Genomic DNA, 17215 nt, shown 5'->3' on the forward strand with positions numbered 1-17215 from the left:
TCTTGGCCAGCCTTTAGGCCGCGAGGCCGGGTTCTCCCCTTTTCTCTTTTGTGCCTTTTTCTGTTTTTTAGACACAATCGCGTCTTTTCATTTCGCCGAAGCCGTTTTTCCTTCCATGTTATCGAAGACTCCCAGCGGCTTCAAGCATTGTACACGGTGCAACCGGACTATCTCAGGTATCCCACGCCTGGTGTATTCAGTGCCTTGGGCCGGACAATAGCCCAGCCACTTGTAGTCTGTGTCTTCGTATGAAGAAACGGACCCAAGCGGCTTGAGAGGCCCAACGAGAAAACCTTTTTAGGGCTCAGTCCGGTCCTTCGACATCGGTACCGAGGGCGTCAGCGTCGACTTCGAAGGGAGCATCGACGTCGGGGAGAGAGGTAATGGTTGCTATGAGACCAACTCGTGAATGGGAGCAGTGAGGTGTCCAGTGAGTCTCCACCTGCCTCGAGGCCTCCTGTTATACAGGCCCCCCGGGACCGGCCTTTGTCGGACCTGGCCCTGAGGAGGCGTGAGGATTCCACGTCCTCCTCATTGGTACCGAGGAGTCTCGATGATGGGCATCGAGCGAAGGCTAAGAAGCACCATCATCGTTCTCCTTCGACGCACGGTACCGGGAGCTTTGGGACGTCGAGAGTCAGCACCTGAGAAGCCTTGGCGCCGAGAGGATCGCTCTCCCTCGATACAGGAGGTGCCGGTGCGTCGATCTACTGGCAGCCCGATGCCTGCTCCCGAGCCTCCACGGATTCTAACACCGCCTGTCCCACCGACCTCGCAGCCTTCTCCGATGGCGGCTCTCGATGAGCGCATCCGGGCCTTGTTTCCAGAACTTCTGGAGGGACTGCTACGTCAGTCAGCTTCAGTGTCAGGGGTGCTTGCACCTTCTGTACCATCTGCTGCAGCGGTGTCTGGCCCTTTACCTGTGGTGAGGTCCCCGACTGTGATGCCACCTGCGGCATCGACATCGGTGGAGGGAGCTTCGCCGAAGTCGGACAGGGCATTGACCTCTCAACATCGCCATAGAGGACATCGATCCTCGGCGTTGAAGCACCTTAACTCAGGTTTCATCCGTCACTGAGCAGGAGCGTTCGTGGGAGTCAGATGATGATCCCAGGTACTTCTCTTCTGATGAGTCCTTTGGGATGCCCTCTGATCCTTCCCCTCCGCTAGAAAGGAGACTGTCTCCACCGGAGAGTCTGTCCTTTTCCGCTTTTGTCCGGGAAATGGCTATGGCTAGTCCCTTCCCTGTGGAGGTTGAGGATGAGCCCAGGAGTGAGATGCTCGAGGTCTTCAATTATTCTTCTCCACCTAAAGAGGCTGTGACAGTTCCTCTGCATAAGGTACTGAAGGAAGTCCTTATGCAAAACTGGTCAGCCCCTCTGTCTGGCTCCGTGGTCCCGAAAAAAGCTGAATTCCAGTATCGGATCCACGGTGAACCTGGGTTGATGAGGTCTCAGTTACCCCACAGTTCTATGGTGGTGGACTCCGCCCTCAAGAGAGCCAGGAGTAGTAGAGGCTATGCTTCAGCGCCCCCAGGCAGAGAAGCTAGCACTCTTGATTCTTTTGGGAGGAAGACGTATCAGGCCACTATGCTCGCTGCCAAGATCCAGTCATACCAGCTCTTCACGAGCGTACACTTGCGGGACTCGTTACGTCAACTGTCCAGCTTGGTTGATGCACTCCCTATGGATCTGGCCGAGCCTGTTCGCCAGGTGATCAGGCAGCAGAAGGCGTGTCGCAAGTTCCTGGCTAGGGGTACTTTTGACACTTTTGATGTGACATCCAGAATCGCTGCTCAAGGTATAGGCATGCGCAGACTCCATGGCTGCGCGTCTCTGACCTGGATCATTCTGTCCAACAGCGGATGGCGCATGTTCCTTGCCGGGGGGACAATCTTTTTGGAGAAAATGTAGAGGATCTAGTTGATCAAATCAAGAAGCATAATGATGCTATGGATTCTCTCTCCCACCAGGCGCCTTCTGCGTACTGCCTCCTCATCTAGGAGGTTTTTTGGAGGGAGGAGGAGTGCCCCATATACCTACCTAGGTGTAGGTACACTCCTGCTTCTCAGCAGCCTATCCAGGCTTAACCCCAGCGCGCTCGTTCTCGTCAACAGCGTGCGACTAAGGCCCATTCTGCTCCCCAGCAAAAGCAAGGGACGGGCTTTTGACTGGCTCCAGTTCAGCATAGCCTCAGTAAAAGTGTCCATTCTGGACGACTTACCGGTAGGGGGGAGGTTGATATTTTTTCACCAAAGGTGGCCTCTCATAACCTCTGACCGGTGGGTTTTTCAAAAGTCTGGTTAGGATACACTCTCAATCTGGAATCCAAACCTCCAAATTGCCCACCGGGAGCTCAATCTTACAGTTCCCAGCACAAGCAGGTACTTCCAGAGGAACTCTCCGCCCTTCTAAAGGCCAGTGCGGTCGAATCCATTCCACCAGAAGAAGAAGGGCTTGGATACTATTCCAGGTACTTCCTTGTGCAAAAGAAAACAGGGGGGGATGCTTCCCATCCTAGACCTAAGGGGCCTGAACAAATTTCTAGTTCGAGAAAAGTTAAGGATGGTTTCCCTTGGCACCCTTCTTCCCATGATTCAAGAGAACGATTGGCTATGCTCTCTGGACTTAAAGGATGCTTACACACACATCTTGATACTTCCAGCTCACAGGAAATATCTTCGATTTCGGCTGGGAACTCAGCACTTTCAGTACTGTGTGCTATCTTTTTGTCTGGCGTCTGCACCCAGAGTATTCACAAAGTGCCTAGTGGTAGTCGCAGCGTCTCTACACAGACTGGGGGTGTATGTGTTCCCTTATCACGATGATTAGCTGGTGAAGAGCACCTCAAAGGCAGGCGCTCAGCAGTCCATACATATGACTATTCAGGTGCTAGAACTACTGGGGTTTGTGATCAATTACCACAAGTCCCATCTCACTCCAGTCCAAAAGTTGGAATTCATTGGAGCCCTGTTGAACACAATGACAGTTTGAGCTTATCTTCTCGAGACAAGGGCAGACAACCTCCTGTCCCTGGTGTCCATAGCTCGAGTGTCTCAACAGGTTACTGCTTGGCAGATGCTGAGGCTTCTGGGCCACATGGCCTCCATAGTTCATGTGACTCCCATGGCACGCCTACACATGAGATTGGCTCAATGGACCCTAGCTTCCCAGTGGTACCAAGCTGCGGGGAGTCTAGAGGATGTAATCCAACTGTCCGCCGACTTTCGGAATTCGCTGCAGTGGTGGATGATTCAATCCAATTTGACCTTGGGACGTCCATTCCAAATTCCTCAGCCACAAAAAGTGCTGACGACGGATGCATCCTTCCTGGGGTGGGGAGATGGGCTTCACACTCAAGGAGCCTGGTCCTTTCAAGAAAAAGGACTTCAGATCAATCTCCTGGAATTACGAGCGATCTGGAACGCTCTGAAGGCTTTACTGGCTGTCCAACCAAATCATATTGATTCAGACAGACAATCAGGTTGCCATGTATTACACCAACAAGCAGGAGGGCACTGTTTCTCGCCCTCTGTGTCAGGAAGCCATCCAGATGTGACTGTGGGCGCGCCATCATTGCATGTTTCTACAAGCCACTTATCTGGCAGTTGTAAACAACAGTTTGGCCGACAGGTTGAGCAGGATAATGCAATCTCACGAGTGGTCACTGAACATGGGTGTAGTCCGCAAAATCTTCCAAGCGTGGGGCACCCCCTCGGTGGATCTTTTCACCACTCAGATCAGTCACAAGGTCCCTCAGTTCTTTTCCAGGCTTCAGGCTCACGACAGACTAGCGTTGGATGCCTTTCTCCTACATTGGGGACAGGCCTTCTGTATGCATATCTTCCCATACCTCTTGTAGGGAAGACTTTGCTGAAACTCATGCAAGACCGCGGAACCATGATTCTGATTGCTCCCTTCTGGCCGCGTCAGATTTGGTTCCCTCTTCTCCTGGAGTTGTCCTCCGAGGAACCATGGAGATTGGAGTGTTTTCCAACCCTCATCACCCAGAATGAGGGGTCGCTTCTACATCCCAATCTCCAGTCTCTGGCTCTCACGGCCTGGATGTTGAGAGCTTAGAATTCGCCTTCTTGGGTCTTTCAGAGGGTGTCTTCCGAGTCTTGCTTGTTTTCAGGAAAGATTCCATGAAGAGGTGTTACTCTTCCAAATGGAGGAGGTTTGCCATCTGGTGTGACAGCAAGGCCCTAGATCCTCTTTCTTGTCCTACATAGACCCTGCTTGAATACCTTCTACATTTATCAGAGACTGGTCTCAAGACCAACTCCGTAAGGGTTCATCTTAGGGCGATCAGTGTGTAGAGGGTAAGCCTATCTCTGGACAGCCTTTAGTTCGCTTCATGAGAGGTTTGCTTTTCTCAAAGCCCCCGGTCAAACCTCCACCAGTGTCATGGGATCTCAACGTCATTCTCACCCAGCTGATGAAAGCTCCTTTTGAGCCACTGAATTCCTGCCATCTGAAGTACTTGACCTGGAAGGTCATTTTCTTGGTGGCGGTTACTTCAGCTCGTAGAGTCAGTGAGCTTCAGGCCTTGGTAGTTCATGCACCTTATATCAAGTTCCATCACAACAGAGTAGTCCTCCGCACGCACCCTAAGTTCTTGCCGAAGGTGGACCATCTGAACCAGTCTATCATCTTGCCAGCATTTTCCCCCGTCCTCATACCTGCCCTGGTGAAAGCAGTTTACATACCTTGGACTGCAAGAGAGCATTGGCCTTCTATGTGGAGCGGACAAACCCCTTCAGACAGTCCGCCCAAATGTTTGTTTCTTTTGATCCCAACAGAAGGGGAGTTGCTGTTGGGAAATGCACCATTTCCAATTGGCTAGCAGATTGCATTTCCTTCACTTATGCCCAAACTGGGCTGACTCTTGTGGGTCATGTCACGGCTCATAGTGTTAGAGCCATGGCAGTGTCAGTGGCTCACTTAGTCAGCCTCCATTGAGGAGATTTGCAAAGCTGCAATGTGGTCATCAGTCCACACATTCACATCTCACTACTGCCTTCAGCAGGATATCCGACGCGACAGTCGGTTTGGGCAGTCGGTGCTGCAGAATCTGTTCGGGGTTTAGGATCCAACTCCACCACCCTAGACCCATTTTTGTTCTGTTCCATGCTGCACTCTTAGTTAGTTGTTTATGGTTTCAGGTCAATCTACATTAGGTCCTCGCCGTTGTGAGGCCCAATTGACTAGTGTTCATTGTTTTGAGTGAGCCTGGGTGCTAGGGATACCCCACATGTGAGAACAAGCAGCCTGCTTGTTCTCGGAGAAAGTGAAGAAACTTACCATTAGCAGGTATTCTCCAAGGACAGCAGGCTGATTGTTCTCACAAACCCGCCCACCTCCCCTTTGGAGTTATTTTTTTCTCTATATGCTCTTTGATTTAACTGAAGAGAAGTGCTCATGCGATGGGTGGGAAATCAGTCCACGCATGAGCGGTGCGCGCTGCACGTGCTCCAGAAGACTCTGGCAAAATGCCAATTCCTGGGCTGACGCGGAAGTCGAGCCACATGTGAGAATAATCATCCTGCTGTCCTTGGAAAATACCTGCTACAGGTAAGTATCTTCGCTTTATTCCAAAAACATCTGGGCACCGTCACAGACCTAAGGGCCCTGAAGAAATTTCTGGCCAAACAGAAGTTCAGGATGATTTCCCTGGGCAGCCTACTTCCCATGATTCAGGAAAAAGATTGGTTATGCTCTCTGGACTTGAAGGATGCCCATACTCACCTACAGATACATCTCAGGAAGTATCTGAGATTTCAAGATAGGAAAACACCACTGCCAGTACCACGTTTTGCCATTTTGCCTTGCGTCAGCATAGAAGGTCTTCATTGGCTGGTTAAGAGCACTTCAGAGGAAGGTATAAAAGAATTGATGTGCAGAACTGTTTGGGTATTGGAGCTACTAGAGTTTATAATAAACTATCAGTGCCTTCCTCCTAACCTAACATATAAAGGCTCTCACTTCTGTTGTTCAGGAGGTTCACCAGAATTTCAATTGTCAGGTCGGCAGATATTGAGTTTGCTAGATCACATGTCCTCCACTGTGAATGTTGCTCCCGTGGTACACCTCAAATTGAGAACAGCTCGGTAAATTCAGCCTTTCCAGTGGACTCAAACCTTCGGGATGTCATCACTATCATGCCTTCTCTGAAGGAATCTCTGTCTTTGTGACTAATTCACAGCAGTTTGGGCAAAAGACTTCCATTTCAAATTAGTCAGTGCCACAAGACATTAATGACAGATGCATCCAACCGGGGGTGGGGGGGGGGGGGGGGGCTTTTCTGGATAGACTCTACATACAAGGTCAGTGGTTTGCTCAGTAGGAGTATACCCAAGGTAAGTAGTCTGCTCAGTAGAGGCAGTACCAGATAAATCTCCTAGAACTAAGAGCTATCTGGAAAGGCTTTAAGGTATCGGCCAGCAAAACAGTACACCCAAGGTCAGTAGTCTGTCCAGTAGAGGCAGTACCAGATAAATCTCATAGAACTAAGAACTGTCTGCAAAGGCTTTAAGGTATCGGCCAGCAAAACACATTATCTTGCTCCCAATGGACAATCAGGTTGCAGTGTGCTATGCCGACAAGCAGGGAGGCACGGGGCCATACTTCCTCTGTCAGAAAACAGTCAGGATGGTGCTCAGCCACTTACCTGGCAGGGAAAAACTTCTGTCTGGTAGACAGACTGAGTCAGATCATACAACCACACAAGTGGTTCTTAATGATGATAATGATAAGCTATTTATATACCATCTAAACCTTTTAGCTCTAGAATAGTTTACAATATAAGAGCCTTAAAAAGATAAATAAAATCAGAGTTTCATAGAAACAATAATAAAAAATTCCTTTCTAGAAATCCACCTCAAGTATTGATAAACAATCAATATAACATGGTATATTACAGCAGGGGTCTTCAAGGTCCACAACCCAGCCTGATTTTAAGGATTTCTAAAGTGAATATGTGTGAAATCTATTTGCATTCTGTTCTTCATTGCATGCGAATAGATCTCATACATATTCATTGTGGAAATCCTGAAAGCCAGGCTGGGTTGGGATCCTTGAAGACTGGATTTGAGGACCCGCTGCATTATAGCAATCTAATCAAGATACTTAATCACTAACCAAGATTTCAAAAATTTTCTGAATCTTAAATAATCAGGTTCACATCTGATATTCATAGGCAATGAGTTCCAGATTATAGGGGCTGTTCTACTAAAAAGCTTCTTACATAGTAAGGCTAGACCAATAGATACAACTAGTGGGAGCTCAAATTTATTAATATGTGTGGAATGCTTAGATACCTGACAAGGTCTAACTCTTAACAGATTCACTAAATAAGAAGGGCTGCTCCCATACTGCGATCTAAAAGCAAAACAACATTTTAAAATCTATTTGGACTGCCATTGGCAAGTAATGATGCTCTCTTTAATAATGGAGTTAGTCATTCATACTTGGATTTTTGTAAAATAAACTTCACTGCAGTGTTTTGTAATAATTGTAGGCAAGATAATAATGCTCTAGAGATGCCTATATAAAAAGAGTTGCAATAGTCTTTAATTCTTACTGCCCTGCCCACCTCCCCTTAGAGTTTAATTCTGTCATCTGTTGTATTACATTGAGTTAGTCCAGAACAACAATGGGACCCATCATCAGTAAGAATATTCATCGTGTTCTCCTCAGACAATGCCTGCTACAGATGAGTAATTCACTTTATTCTCGCCTTCATAAAAATGTAGCAGATTGGTGAAACAACACTTCCCTTAAATTAATCCGTCCATGTTGACTGTGCCTCGGTAAACCAGGACTATCTATTTGTTCAGTAATTTTGTTATACATTATAGATTTTGCCATTTTGGCTGGCATTAATGTTAGGTTTTACTGCTCTGTATTTTTCTAGTTCACCCCAGGACTTTTTTTGAAAACTGGTGTAACATTGGCTACCCTCCAATTTTCACTTCCTTCAGACAATTTTTTGTGATTTATGAACATGGATGTAATTCATCTAAAAATGATGATAGACAAATATAAATATTTTAATAATATTTCTTTTAATCTCGCCTATCAATTATTATGGGGTCAGTTTTGAATCAGCATGGCAAATGTATTAATTTAAGTATTGGTGTTCAAATTAATACATAATAATAATAATAATAATACATGACACTTGTATGCACACTTACCTCAAAAGTTCAGTGTGACTCACAAAAGAGTAAACTGGACCAACTCCAGGAATATTACACATGATAGTCAATTAACTGTCAAGAAAAATACAACAGTCACATTAAAAATTTCTTAAGAAGGTTTTCAACAGCTTTCAAAAAACCATGTAATCAGAATGCCTTCTTAGATTAATAGGTAATTGATTCCAGTGGCTAGCTGCCAAATAAGTAAATGTGTCAGAGAAAGCCTGATTATAAACTACCTGTTTTGGATCTGGATATTGTAAAAGTAGAAAACATCTAGATCTAGGTGTAATATTTCTATGCGATAATCGTATCAGACTTACTATACTCTGCTACTTCACACTTGGTGTGCACAATTCATAAAACAAAGCAACAAAGCTTGAAGACAACTCGAGCTTACATTGGCAATCATTGCAACCTTATCAATAGTGGGGAAATTCTGTTAAATCTAGAAACTCTAAATATTAATTGCGCAGTGGTATTTAATAAAGTTTGAAGTTTTTTTTAACACTACATCCTTATAACCTAGGTAAATGTTATAATAATCGATATGTGACAGGACAATTGTTTGCGCAATCGATCTAAACACTTTTGATGTAAAATTTGATCTTATATGAATTAGTTTCCACAGCACAATAAACACCTTATGGGTTTACTGTCTTCACCTGCTCTTCAAATGAAAGATATTTATCAAAAATTACTCCTAAAATTTTAAAGGAAGACTCCAGTAGAAAATCAATAATATCAAGACATAGGTTTTTCTCACTTCCCATATTGAATTTGCTACCAAACACTATAAACTTTGTTTTATCCTTATTCATTTAAAGTCTAAAGGTAGCTGCCCATTCTTTTATTATATTAACTAGTAAAAGAGGCCCATTTCTGACAGAAATGAAACGGGCACTAGCAAGGTTCCACGCCCCCCTCCCTCCCTCCCCTCTCAGTTCTAGTCCCCCTCCTCTCCGAGTTCCATGCCCCCCTACCTCCCTCCCCTTCGAGTTCCAGGACCGCCCCCTCCCCTTCGAGTTCCAGGACCGTCCCCCTCTCTCTCTCTCTCTGCCCTCCGAGTGCAAGCATGACCTGTCCTCCGCCTGGTCCTCACCTTCCTAAGTGCTGGCTGTAATTTAAAACTTGTTACCTCATGGTCCAGCGTCAGCAGTAAAGTTGAGCAGGCATGGCTCTTCAGCCTGCCTTCCCTTCTGTCTCAGCTCTTCCTCTGGTCCTGCCCTCATTTCCTGTTTCCGGAAGGGCGGGACCAGAGGCAGAGCTGAGACAGATGGGAAAGCAGTCTGAAGCGCTGCTCGCCTTCACTGCTGACGCCGGACCCCGAGGTAAGAATTTTTAAATTACAGCCGGCACGCAGGAAGGCGAGGGGCAGGTCGAGCTTGCACTCGGAGGGAAGAGAGGGAGGAAGCCGCGGGGTGTGGAACTCGGAGGAGGGGGGGCATGGAACTTGGAGGGGAGGAGAGGGACGGAGGGAAGGAGGGGGGCCTGCAACTCAAAGGGGAGAGTGGCGTCCTACAACCTTAAATCCTCATAATAATCAGCTTGGACTAAAAAATAGTCAATAAATCAACCTCTTTTTTTCCAATGCTGCTTAAGCTACTGTGCAAAGACACGCGCTTTAGGCAGCGAGCTGAGTGGCGGCACGTTGCTATCTCTTGTCACCTAAATAGGCATGGCGTCTGATGACACAGGTAGGTGGCACGACCTCCCACACCTACCTTGCTGCTACACCCAGAGGGAGATGGAACAGATGAGACAGAGACAAGGTAACAAACAGTCCACTGAGAGTCCAGCACAGAAATGCCAAGCAGAGCTGGTAGTGCTTTAAGATATTTCTCTTGAGTAAAGCACAGCTTCTGATTTCAGTATACAGGGTGGAGCAAGCTCCCACTTCCTGAGAGATACGGAACAAGTGAGCAGTTCTGCATATTTATTTTATTTTTTTTATTTTTGTTACATTTGTACCCTGCGCTTTCCCACTCATGGCAGGCTCAATGCGGTTTACATGGGGCAATGGAGGGTTAAGTGACTTGCCCAGAGTCACAAGGAGTTGCCTGTGCCGGGAATCGAACTCAGTTCCCCAGGTCCAAAGTCCACCACCCTAACCACTAGGCTACTCCTCCACTCATTATATATGTATAATGCAGTCACCATATATTTAATTTAGCCCTGCTATTTAGCAAGCCTAAACTAAATGTATAACATCCAAATAGTTGTTGGATATTGCTGCTAACCAGATAATTTCTTGATAGTCCTCACTTCACCCTCCCTCCGCCCCCTTTCTTATTTAGATATTATTATTTATTGCATTTGTATCCCACATTTTCCCACCTATTTGCGGGTTAAGTGTGGCTTACAATACATTTTGAATGATGGAAATACAATGTGCTACAGTACAATTATGGGTTAAATTATGAGGAGTTGTGGGAAGACAAGTCAAGTCAAAACAACATTTAGAGCGTATAAACAGTGGAATGTTACAATGGGGAAAAGATAGGGGGATATAACAATAGCACAAGAACCTTAGGGTGTAGCAATTTTATAAGTGGGTGGGGTATTAATTGTGGTGAAGATACGGGTAGGAGAATTCAGAAGAGAGTGTGTTGATGCATTTCTGTTAGTGTGTGTGGACTTCATGTGTTTTGATCCTTGCAGTAAAGTTTCTCAAAGAGATAAGTCTTTAATCGTTTGCGGAAGTCCGTTAGTTCGTAGATCGTTTTCAGGTTGCATGGTAGTGTATTCCAGAGTTGCGTGCTCATATAAGAGAAGGTTGACGCGTGCAGTACTTTGTATTTTATGCCTTTGCAGTTAGGGAAGTGGAGATTGAGGAAAGTTCGGGATGATCTTTTAGCGTTTCTGGGTGGCAGGTCTATTAAGTCCGACATGTATGCAGGGGCTTCACCGTGGATTATTTTGTGGACTAAGGTGCATACTTTAAAGGTGATACGTTCCTTGAGTGGGAGCCAGTGCAGTTTCTCACGTAAGGGTTTTGCACTTTCGTATTTTGGTTTTCCGAAGATGAGTCTGGCTGCTGTATTCTGGGCTGTTTGAAGTTTCCTCAGTATTTGTTCTTTGCAGCCTGCGTATAGTGAGTTACAGTAGTCTAGATGACTGAGTACGAGTGATTGCACTAGGTTGCGGAAGACGGATCTTGGAAAGAATGGTCTTATTCTTTTCAGTTTCCACATGGAGTAGAACATCTTTTTGGTTGTGTTGTTTGCGTGAGTCTCAAGTGTTAGGTGGCGGTCGATAGTGACTCCAAGGCTTTTTAACGTTTCGGAGATTGGCAGTTGTAGTTTAGGTGTGCTGATAGCGGTACATTTTTTCGTGTTGTATTGGGAGGTGAGTATGAGGCATTGAGTTTTTTTCTGCATTCAGTTTCAGTCAGAATGCATCTGCACAAGTATTCATGATGTGTAGACTTTGGTTGATTTCGTTGGAGATTTCGTTAATGTCTTGTTTGAAAGGAATATATATCGTTACATCATCTGCGTATATGTAAGGGTGAAGGTTATGATTTGATAATAGTTTTGCCAAGGGGATCATCATTAGGTTGAAGATAGTTGGTGAGAGGGGGGATCCCTGCGGTACTCCACATTCCGGTGTCCATGCAGCAGATGTTGTTGAATTTGATGTGACTTGGTATGAGCGCAAGGGTAGGAATCCCTTGAACCAGTTTAGGACGTTGCCTCCGATGCCAAAATATTCAAGTATGTGTAATAGAATTCCGTGGTCAACCATATCAAAGGCGCTTGACATGTCAAATTGTAGGAGGAGTATGTTGGTGCCTGTAGCAATCATTTGTTTGAATTTGTTCATAAGGGTGATTAGTACTGTTTCTGTGCTGTGATTTGACCGGAATCCTGATTGGGCATCATGCAGTATTGAGAACTTGTTGAGATAATTTGTGAGTTGTTTTGTTACCATCCCTTCGGTTATTTTGGTTATTAGTGGAATAGATGCTACTGGTCTGTAATTTCTTATTTCGCTTGCGGTTTTTTTTTGTGTCTTTGGGTATTGGGGTGAGTAAAATTTTCCCTTTTTCCTTTGGGAAAAGTCCGTTTTGTAGCATGAAATTCATGTGGTTCGTTAGGTCTATTATGAATTGTTGAGGAGCTGATTTCATGAGGTTGTTTGGGCAGATATCTAGTTTGCAATGGGATTTGGCGAATCTTTTGAGCGTTTTAGAGATGAGGTCCTCTGACAGTGGTTCGAATTCTGTCCAGATCCTGTCTGCTGGGTATATTCCGTCTTCTGGATCTAGACAGTTTAGGAGTGTGGCGTATTCAGTAGGGCTGGTGGGTATTGGGCTGTTCAGACATATTTTCAATCTAATACTATTTGTGTAAGTCTTAAAATTATATGGATAACAAATTTACATATTCACCAGCTACACGTGATTGTAGAACCTTGAATATTGATCCTTATTTGAACACATCAATAGAACCATACAAGCAAAAACATCAAAACAATAAACATTGAATTGATTTAAATAATCCTATCCTATACAATAAAACACACCTCCAACGTTCTGAAGCTGAGAAAGTGAAGCCTTGAAGCATACGTGCTCTCTCTAAGGCTGTATCCATCTCCTGAATTGGCGTCAACGCAGCACTGACCAACCACAGATGGGAGGGCGGGCGCACAGCGGCGATTGGCTCTACCATTCAGTGGGTGTGCACGCTGAGCTGTGCACGGCAGCGGAGAGCAGCAAAGGAGAGTGCAGTGAAGTGAAACTGTCAGGAGCCATGAAATTATATGCAAATTTAAAGGCAGAGAAACAAAAGTGGCAAGTGAGCAGTTCAAATGGAGACATTAAAATGTAAACGAGCAAAGCGGTGAAGTGGAAGAACGGTGTAGGAGAGAAACGTGGACAAATAAAAGCTGAAGTCGGGTGTGGATGTGAATGCTGAGAACAAAGTGATGTGCGAGAGGAACAGCTGAGAAATACGATGTGTGAATGAAGAAACGGAAAAAGATGTGCGCGGTGTGAACACCGTGGCACTGTGAAAGAAGAGAAGAAATATATATAAGAATACCTGAAAGGAGAATCGTGTCCACAAAAATATCGCTGTGTCAGCAATGAGGAAACTAGATCTGAGTCAGGATATTTAAATGAAAAAAAGGGCGGCAAAAGAGGGGGTGTGGTGAATACATGATGTCAGTGACGTCAACGGGAGACTTGGGATAGTGCAGAAAATGATGAATGATTACTGTTTGCAGAACATAAACTAGGACTAATAAAATGTGAGAGAGAACATAAAATATAGGGAAGGACATGATATGATTGTGAACTATTGAGCAGAGAAATGACAGATGTGTATGGGAAAATGATGATAGAATCGCTGGGTGGCTGGAAGGGGGGCAGGGGAGAGAGGAGAATCGCTGGATGGCTGGAGGGGGGGCAGGGGAGAGAGGAGAATCGCTGGGTGGCTGGAAGGGGGGCAGGGGAGAGAGGAGAATCTTTGATTAGGAGAGTCTTTGATTAGGAGAAGTTCTCGGGGTCTTTCTCCTGATTGAGTTGAGATTCCGGGGACAGAATTTCCCAGTTCTCTGGGAATCTGGGACCCCAAATTTTGATCTATGAGGTTGATAGATAAAATTCATCTATAAAGTTGATATATACCATTGATCTCTACTGTTAAAACCCTTTAGTGTCCAATGTTCCTGTAATAAGCCATATGGGAACAGATTATTTATTTATTTATTTATTTTTATTTGTTACATTTCTATCCTACATTTTCCCACCTATTTGCAGGCTCAATGTGGCTTACATATTATCGGAGAGGCGATTGCCGCTTCCGGTAAGAAAACAAATACAAAGTAGTGTCCTGTGAGAAAAACAAATACAAAATAATGTTGGATAGTATAGATTGGAGTAGAACAAACACAGTTATGGCATCTCTGAGCGGAAGAGTTATGTCCATTTCGTGGTTTAGGTTTGTTGTGTTGCAGAGTCTGGGCAATTAGGTTGGGTCGATAGGGTAGGCCTTTTTGAACAGGTTGGTTTTTAGTGATTTCCGGAAATTTAAGTGGTCATACGTTGTTTTCACGGCGTTTGGTAGTGCGTTCCACAATTGTGTACTTAAGTATGAAAAGCTGGACGCATAGGTAGATTTATATTTAAGTCCTTTGCAGCTTGGGTAGTGGAGGTTTAGGTATGTTCGTGTGGATCTGGATATGTTTCTGATTGGTAGGTCTATGAGGTCAAGATTGATGGGAACATTGGACACTAAAGGGTTAATCTATAACAGTGTTTCCCAAGTCTGGTCCTGGAGTACCCCTTGCCAGTCAGGTTTTCGGGATATCCACAATGAATATGCATGATAGAGATTTGCATATAATGGAGGCAGTGTATTGAAATCAAGTTCATTCATATTCATTATAGATATCCTGAAAACCTGACTGGCAAGGGGTAACTGGACTTGGGGAAACACTGATCTATAATAGCGGACCATAATGATGACTCATAAAGTTGTTTGATAATGGTAACATAATATTTGTTTGTTTGTTTATTTATTATGTGGAGTTTGCGCACACCATTTTCCAATAGTAGCTCAAGGTGAGTTACATTCTGGTACACTAGGTATTCAGCTATAATGTTCAGCCATGAGATTGATCTATAATGTTGTTCATGTGTTTCAGGTCTGCTTTGGCAATAATATACTCTTAAGTTCCAGGGCCGCATCACTCCTTATACTGGTGATAACGCTGCTGAAATGACATTCTTCTCTACCTCCATCTGCTGTAGGACATAACCCACTCATCTGTACTGGTTTAGCAGGACAGATAGAAAGGAAATTAGCAGATGAGAAAAAATTTCACTATTCAAGAACACTGTAAATATCTTATAGCCTTCCTCCATCTGTACTTTAAACTTTATCCTGGAGTTTGTTCAGCAACTCTTTGCTCAGCATGTTTTGACCTTTGCTTCAAATTCATTTCATGCAATAGAGACAGTTTGATGTACAGTGTATCAGCCAGGAGTATTGGAATGAGCTCAACTACTGTGATTTTTAAATTTGTTATAGGCCTTGTGAAGGCAGTTTTTGGAAATGGAGTTAATTTGAGTTTGCTAGAACAAAGGATATGAAGACTTTTGCAATGAAGACTTGTTATTTTAGTTACTTTTTGAATATTCTGTAATTGTTTTTTTTGTGTGTCTTTTTTTTTTTTTGCGTTTTGTAGAATCTGTTGTGTAGATAAGTGAAACATAGCTTAAACCAGTAGTCAAACATCATAACATATACAATCAAATAAAACAAGCATCATAATTAACTATTTCAAGGAGATCCATGAAAAGCTTGCAAAAACAAATAAGATTTCAGCTGCCTCAGAACAACAAGAAGTCCTTAATTCTTTGTATCTCCTCAGGTAGCTAATTCCATGATGCATGAACACTTAAAGGAAAGCTGGACACACACTCTCCGTCTCATTCCTCCACCTTCCACACATACACTGATGGCAATACTAATGTATGCTGCAGGCATTGGCAGGTTGTCAGAGATGATTTATATACCAGAACTAGAGGCAAAAGGCAGCTAGAATTCACCCCTATGGAATAAAAAAAAACCCAAACAAACCCAGCAACAACAATATAAAATGAATCCAAAACTCAAAAGGAAGCCAATGAAACACTTTCAGACAGTGCAATGTGATTGAACTTTGGTTTATTCAATACAATATTTATACAATATTGATTTTTCTTCTTTGTTTACTATATATTGATGTTTATTTGATTTTATTATGTACTTTTATAGTGTACTCTGCTTAGATTTCGTGATAAGTGGATTACAAATGCTTTGAAGAAAATACATAATTTGCGCCTGGGGCAGTGGAGAGTGAAGTGGTATGTCCAATGAGATAAGGAGCTTTAGCATGGGCTGCTCTACCCACTAGTCTGATTATCTTTTTATTATGGAGATGTCCCTATTTGAGGTTTTTTTCCTGCCCAATAAACAGAGAATGTGAAAAAACCTTCAATAGATGTGCTGCTGAAGATGGTATTTCCAGCAATACCTTTCATGTAAATTAAGACTTCCTTTATATTTTGAACTAAATGTCTGATATCCTATAGAAATATTCTTCTTACCTATTTCAGATTTAATTTAGCAAAGTTTGACTTCTATTAGAATTCATTTATAAAAGTTAATTTTACGTTTTCCATTAATACTGCTAATAGTTTTTATTTTATTAATATCATAGATAACTGGGGATACAGTATATAATATGTTACGGCTATCAGAAGTAGAAACAGATGCAGAGGAGAGAGCTGTTGATCCACACAAAATAAAGACTTGTGAGGTAAGGCTTTTTTTGTTATTAAGAAATGTTTTGTTTTCCTGAAATACTAACAATTAAAAAGCTAAAGCAACATATTTTATAAATTGAAATGAAGTATTTTTATTCATCTGCGAATTTAGCTACTGTTCCATTTGAAAGATTAGTACAGTTTTCAGTTGTTAATATGCTTGGTACAAATATAAATAAATGAAGCAATTTTGGTTGTTTTTGTCTGTTCATGTCGTCACTGTAAAATTAAGGATATGGATTTTATTTCAGGAAGCAGCTCTACTCAACAGGCTCCTCCTGCTGTGATTTGTTATACTCTGGTATTTAATCGGGTATTCTTTTTTTGTTTTGTTTTTTTGGTCTTTGTATTGTATTTTTTGTAATTTTCCAAAACCATTTTGAAGCCTTTTTCAGGAAAAGCAGTGTAAGCCCACTAAATAAAAACATTTCTTCTTTATAGGTTTTGTTTAATCCCTTTGATGACATAATCCCAAGAGTAATTAAAAAGCTGAAGGAGAAGAAAGAGGAAGATATGAAAAAGCCGAAGTCCAAAGGCACTAAGTAATTTTTATTTTGCGATAATGCTAACAGCAGAAGGATGCATAGAAATTTACTACTATGTTTATCAGAAAATACATTTTTTAATAAATTACTCAGCTACCTTGCTGGTTTATTTGAGGTAATATCTGAACTGAGGAAGGGACTTTGTGCTTTCTT

The 17215-nt window shown here is 43.4% G+C and overlaps 1 protein-coding gene across 1 annotated transcript in view; it reads left to right on the forward strand.

Annotated features, from left to right (window-relative positions):
- The window catches only part of CWC27 (CWC27 spliceosome associated cyclophilin), a 365379-nt gene that overhangs the window by 35244 nt on the left and 312920 nt on the right, over positions 1 to 17215 (forward strand). Inside the window, exons 5-6 of the mRNA XM_030193180.1 lie at positions 16412 to 16510; positions 16959 to 17059. Of these exons, the coding sequence (XP_030049040.1) occupies positions 16412 to 16510; positions 16959 to 17059 (200 nt within the window). The remainder of the gene's footprint in view (positions 1 to 16411; positions 16511 to 16958; positions 17060 to 17215) is intronic.

The sequence above is a fragment of the Microcaecilia unicolor genome, chromosome 2 (assembly GCF_901765095.1).
Source record: "Microcaecilia unicolor chromosome 2, aMicUni1.1, whole genome shotgun sequence".
Lineage (NCBI taxonomy): Eukaryota > Metazoa > Chordata > Amphibia > Gymnophiona > Siphonopidae > Microcaecilia > Microcaecilia unicolor.